We start from the raw sequence: 6,000 nt of genomic DNA on the forward strand, positions 1-6,000 counted from the left end.
AGCTTTTCGCTACACTCGCATTAACATCTCCTAACCATGTGTATGTGTCAAATAAAATTAGATTTGATTAGATTTGAAGCGAAGAGAGAAACTGTGTCTGGACTTTACTGTCTTCCTGTTCAAGTACCCCTTCAGAGACTGGTTACCCGTCTGTCGAGGACAAGTGTCAGGCAGATCCACCCGAAGAACCCACCTTCTCTCTATTCCACAGGCCAAGACAGAGATATTAAAAGTGACCCATACCCTACCTATGCAAATGAATCAACAAAAGTCTTTCAGTTTCATTAATGCCGTGATTTTTACTTGTGATTGCAACTTGAACGTGTTTTTGTGTATGCATTGTAATGTACAGTGTCTTCGGAAAATATTCAGCCCCCTTGACTTTTTCCATATTTTGTTACGTTACAGCCTTATTCTAAAATGGTTTGAATTGTATTTTTTTCTTCATCAATCTACATGCAATACCGCATAATGAAAAAGCAAAAACTGTTTTTTTTGTAAATATTTGCAAATGTATATAATTTTTAAAATTTTAAATATCACATTTACAAAAGTATTTAGACCCTTTACGCAGAACTTTGTTGAGGCACGTTTGGCAGCGATTACAGGCCTGAGTCTTGGGTATGACTCTACAAGCTTGGCACACCTGTATTTCGGGAGTGTCTCCCATTCTTCTCTGCTGATCCTCTCATGCTCTATCAGGTTGGATGGGGAGCGTCGCTGCACACCTATTTTCAGGTCTCTCCGGAAATGTTAGATCTGGGCCACTCAAGGACATTCAGAGACTTGTCCCGAAGCCACTCCTGCGTTGTCTTGGGTGTGTGCTTAGGGTCGTTGTCCTGATGGAAGGTGAAGCTTCGCCCCAGTCTGAGGTCCTGAGTGCTCTGGAACAGGTTTTCATCAAGGATCTCTCTGTACTTTGCTCCGTTCGTCTTTCCTTCGATCCTGACTAGTCTCCCAGTCCCTGCTGCTGAAAAACATCCACACAACATGATGCTGCCACCACCATGCTTCAACGTAGGGAAGCATGTGGCATTCAGGCCACAGTGTTCAATCTTGGCTTCATCAGACCAGAGAATCTTGTTTCTCATGGTCTGAGAGTCCTTTAGGTGCTTTTCTGCAAAATCCTAGCGGGCTGTCATGTAGTGGCTTCCTTCTGGCCCCTCTACGATAAAGGTCTGATTGGTGGAGTGCTGAGGAGATGGTTGTCCTTCTGGGAGGTTCTCCCATCTCCACAGAGGAACTCTTGACCTCTGTCAGAGTGACCATCGGGTTCTTGGCCAACTCCCTGACTAAGGCCCTTTTCCCCCGATTTCTCAGTCTTGGTGTTTCCAAACTTCTTCCATTTAAGAATGATGGAGGCCACTGTGTTCTTGGGCTCTTCAATCCTGCAGAAATGTTATAGTACCCTTCCCCAGATCTGTACCTCGACACAATCCTGCCTCGGAGCTCTACAGACAATTCATTCGACCTCATGGCTTGGTTTGTGCTCTGACATGCACTGTCAACTGTGGGACCTTATATAGACAGGTGTGGGCCTATCCAAATCACGTCCAATCAATTGAATTTACCACAGGTGGACTCCAATCAAGGATGATCAATGGACACAGGATGCACCTGAGCTCAATTTTGAGTCTGATAACAAAGGGTCTGAATACTTATGTAAATAATATTTCTGTTTTTTTTTGTAATACATTTGCAGAAATGTCTAAAAAACTGTTTTTGCTTTGTCATTATGGGGTTTTGTGTGTAGATTGATGAAGATTTTTATTTTATTTGATCAATTTTAGAATAAGGCTGTAACGTACTAAATCCAGCTATGAATACCTATAACCACAGAATCCCAGCAATCACAGCAATGCAATCACTGTTCATAAATGAGCATGTTTAGTTATTATAATCATATGCTATACAACAAAAGCTGTATAAATAGAATGTTTAAATCAATGAAAAGCTAGTAAAATGCAAAGCAAAATCTGATTTTGAGTTATTTCTACCATACTATGTATCTATGCTTGAATTTACCACTCCATTTCAGCATGGATGTGGCATGTGTTGAAATGAACACCAGATGACAGTATTGTAAACCCTTAGTGATTTCTAAAAGGCTGTGACTCACACCAGAGCCTTTAGAAAATAGACCCCAATTATCCCATGGATCCAATTGTCTCACACAATTTGTGGCCAAGGTAACTTTTCAAGTCAGTCCACTTCTTTATTTTCATATGACAGCATGTCATTAATTATGAAGCAAGACTGGTCTGGTCTGTATACACGGAACACTTTCAACTATCATAGTTTCAAGCATTCTAGTTAACATGTCAGCCGTTTCATTGTGTGCTTGTATCTTATTTAGTAGGCCTAGGCTATGAGAGCAAAAGTAGCATAGGACTCGTAATAAATAGGCACATAAGGCCTACTATATTGTGGACTATTACATAATAGGGTAATAGGCTAATAATAATAAAATATATTTTAGAAAACGAGTGCATTGAAATGACCATTCATGATTAGAACTAAAATAGTTGCCATATACACACACCGATTCTCTCATTATGAGTTTTGAAACAATGTATCAAGCTTAAAAATACGGTAACATTACTGCGGGTCTTTGCTGCGGACAAGCTCACAAAATAATGTGCTCTCTGATTGCTTTTTATCACTGTCAGTAACCTAAAGTTAACGCCCCATTTCCTCAATACTATCCTATTGCGCCATTGAAACCGTGAAGTGGGAGAGGTCGTTTTTTTCTAGCCGGCGTGCCCACTATAAAGGTCCACGTCTGGCTACAAAAGCCGAGGAAGTATATACGTACTTGTTTTTGTACGAGCGGGTGGAGCAAGGAATATTATCAAGAAAGAGTTTGCACAGGTCAGTATTTGTTTTGTTCGAGACTTATCGTTTATTTGGGCGCTCTCAGTTTTCTGTAAGTATGCCAAGGTCAAGTTGATACTATACAAGAATGTACAGGAAGCGCTACCGGTTAAATGTATAACGCCTTGTTTGTTCGCAACATTGCGGGAAAATCTTTTTTTCTGATAGCATTAGGCTACCTTCGTTTTAGTGTGGACATTCTGTTCTATGTCATTGGCATCCCAAACCATAGCCTACTCTGGTACGCAGTAGTCAGATTAAGCCTTAAGCCCTGTGTTTATGAAGTGGCTCTTCATTCTGTTTGTCTCCATTTACTGTTGTGTAGCCACGCTTACTTTACCAGCTGAAAATGTCATAAGCAGACAATAGTGGTACATGCCTTTTTGGTGCGTTCTTAGTAGGCTGATGTGATGGCCTATTTATTTAGTAGGCCTTTCTATTAGTGTGGCTGTATTCTGTTGACCAATGGCCTTTCTTTCTTTATAGCGCTGGGATGCAATTTTCTTTTGTCTCATGGCTTCAATGTTTCTATTTCCACAGTGACATTTAGATCATCAGTCAGCCTTAACATCAAACTTGACCTTACTCCACCTGTTTCCTGCAAACCCAAGTCTTGCCAAAACCTCCACAATGATGCAAATTAGCAGTGACCCGGCCAGCAACAAGAACTCCCTCCTCAATGTGATGCACCGCTTCATCGCTGCAACCAACAACATGGATGAGACCATCATGGTACCCAGCCTGTTGCGAGATGTGCCCCTGGAGGTGCAGGAGAGCCAGCAGGTTGTGGTGGTGGAGAACGAGCCTCCCTACCCTAACAAGCAGAAGGACATGTACGAGCACTACCTCCTCCTCAAGTCCATCAAGAATGACATGGAGTGGGGCATGCTGAAGAGGGAGATGAGCGGTGGGGCCAGCTTCCTGGAAATGGCTGTCAAGCAAGAGGAGCAGCAGTTGATAATTGGGGAGCTCCCTGGTGAAGAGGGCTCTGATCTGGAAGGCCAGTTCCACTACCACCTCAGGGGACTGTTTGGCGTCCTGTCAAAACTCACAGTGCAAGCAGACCACCTCACCAACCGCTACAAGAGGGAGATCGGAGGTGGTAACTTTATGAGATAGGGTCACTTAACTGACCTTGGACTGCTTGACTCCCACAGTGGTGTTATCGGAGACTTAGTGCAACTGACCAGGGACCGGTGTACTGACCAGGGCCTGGTTTCCCGGGAGCATCTTAAGGCTTAGTTAATTGTTAGAACCATAGGATCCTATGGTTTTAATGATTAACTTAGCCTAGAGATTATTTTGGGAGACCGGGCCCTGAGCTACTTGTCTTTCATTCCTGACTTGAGTAGTGACACGCCACCCCCTCTCGTCCCTTGCTTCCCAAAACTCCACTAATCATACATTTAAACCAATCTGATTGACACCTGCACATGTTCCTGAATGTTTAAGGCCATGTCAGATTTTTTGAACTGTGCATTGTAAGTTTATCAGCGTTGACATTTCATGCTTATTGGCTGTTTACAGAGTTGTTGGTATCGTATTTGGAAGTCTTGTTGAATCATGGCTCTGGTAGGTAGATGACCAGTCTTCATTTCAAGTCCAAACATTCAATGTGGATTCACGTGTATGTCAAAGGAACTGGGTGTCTGTATGCCATGTCTTTTGTAAATGTCTCTAAAAAGATTTGACTGCAGGAGTATTTAGAATGCTGGTTGTTCTGTCCCTCCTTAAAATGTAAAGCACACTTTAGCATATGGGCTTGTTTTTAAGGGCCTTTTATTTAAAAAAAAAAGTAATGATGTATTCATGTCTCTGTAGCACTCCTGATGAAACATGCTGTGCCTTGAATTTCTATAACTCAAGTCCTGCTCCGATGCCCATCTTGTCCACATTGTCTGATTGGTATAAAAATGTCAACCTGCCCTTTTTGGAGTGATGGTATTGTAACACTGTTCCTTTCTGTGTTGTCCTTGGTTATTTCAATTTTTATATTGTGCACAAATGCAGTACAACTAAATAAAGACTTAAACTCCTGTTTTGTATTCAGCTCAAATTTGTGTGCAGGTAATGTCAAGGAGTGGTATTGACTAGACTTAAGGGTCAATGGCTATGCCATTCTCATTCTAGTAGTTTCGTCCCTGGTTTAGTTGTCAGTCTCTATAGCATAGGCTCTCGCTTGGTCTGCATTCCAAATGTTACTTGCTGATGTTGGCAGATTCCTAAGACTAGAAGGTGACTGACATGCTATAACATGAGCACTGATTTCTGTTCTGTACAATTGCTGTTGTCTTCGTTACAATACAGCCTCCTTGAAAGTTTACCGCAAGTCTGGGCACTAACTTGCATAGTATGAGGCTTATGGCGCACCATGAGCCCTGCCACTTGCCCTGGAATGACCTTGGGTGAACATTGATGCAGTTATTGTATATCTGTTAGTAATATTTAGCTGGAAGGGAAACTTCTCGCGGGGGTTATCTGTGGTCATTTGACCCATAACTATTTCCTGCGTTGAGCTCATGGCTCAATTCCCTAAGGTGTGACTTCTCATGCAAGTGATGGCAGCATTTCTGCTGCAGTGGGCCTGGTTAAGGAAATGTAGGTTTATAACTGATTTACAGTGCTTTCGTATGCCATTGAGTCATAAACACAGGACTGATTTAACCTAAGAGTTTATGACTGTTTTCCTTGTTCCTCAGTCAAAATATCAATGGCTGTTTACAAGTTTCCTCAACAATCAGCTGGCAATTGTTCAACCTGCATATCACACAATCTTGTTTGACTCGGACGAGAGATGGGATTAAAAGGAGCATACAGCTAAAGATTCATGGCATAAATCTGGTTTTTGACCTAAAGAATATTGCTGTGTTTATCATTCAGAACACTTCTCAAAGTGCTGAAACAAGACCATTACTTTAATTACATTTTTCTTAATATGGGTCATTGAATTACTTTAATCAAATGTATGTATACAGCTTACATCAGATGTCACAAAGTACTTCTACAAAAAAAACTGCCTAAAACCCCAAAGAGCAAGCAATGCAGATGTAGAGGCTAACCCAATGGAGTCATTATCTGTTATTGTTTGTAAAATCAACACAAAATATATAGGTCAGAAATTCTTGA

The 6,000-nt window shown here is 41.6% G+C and overlaps 1 protein-coding gene across 1 annotated transcript; it reads left to right on the top strand.

The window, feature by feature from the left end:
- Positions 1 to 2,613: 2,613 nt before the first annotated feature.
- mid1ip1l (MID1 interacting protein 1, like) lies at positions 2,614 to 4,911 on the top strand. The gene is made up of 2 exons (XM_020452602.2): positions 2,614 to 2,871; positions 3,415 to 4,911. Exon 2 carries the CDS (start codon positions 3,505 to 3,507, stop codon positions 3,991 to 3,993), a length of 489 nt encoding a protein of 162 aa, XP_020308191.1. The 5' UTR covers positions 2,614 to 2,871; positions 3,415 to 3,504; the 3' UTR covers positions 3,994 to 4,911.
- The last annotated feature ends 1,089 nt before the right edge of the window (positions 4,912 to 6,000 follow it).

The sequence above is a fragment of the Oncorhynchus kisutch genome, linkage group LG19, assembly GCF_002021735.2.
Source record: "Oncorhynchus kisutch isolate 150728-3 linkage group LG19, Okis_V2, whole genome shotgun sequence".
Taxonomy (NCBI): Eukaryota; Metazoa; Chordata; class Actinopteri; order Salmoniformes; family Salmonidae; genus Oncorhynchus; species Oncorhynchus kisutch.

Excerpts from the sequence above, each read along its gene's own strand:
- mid1ip1l (XM_020452602.2), top strand. The coding sequence starts at position 3,505 with ATGATGCAAATTAGCAGTGACCCGGCCAGCAACAAGAACTCCCTCCTC.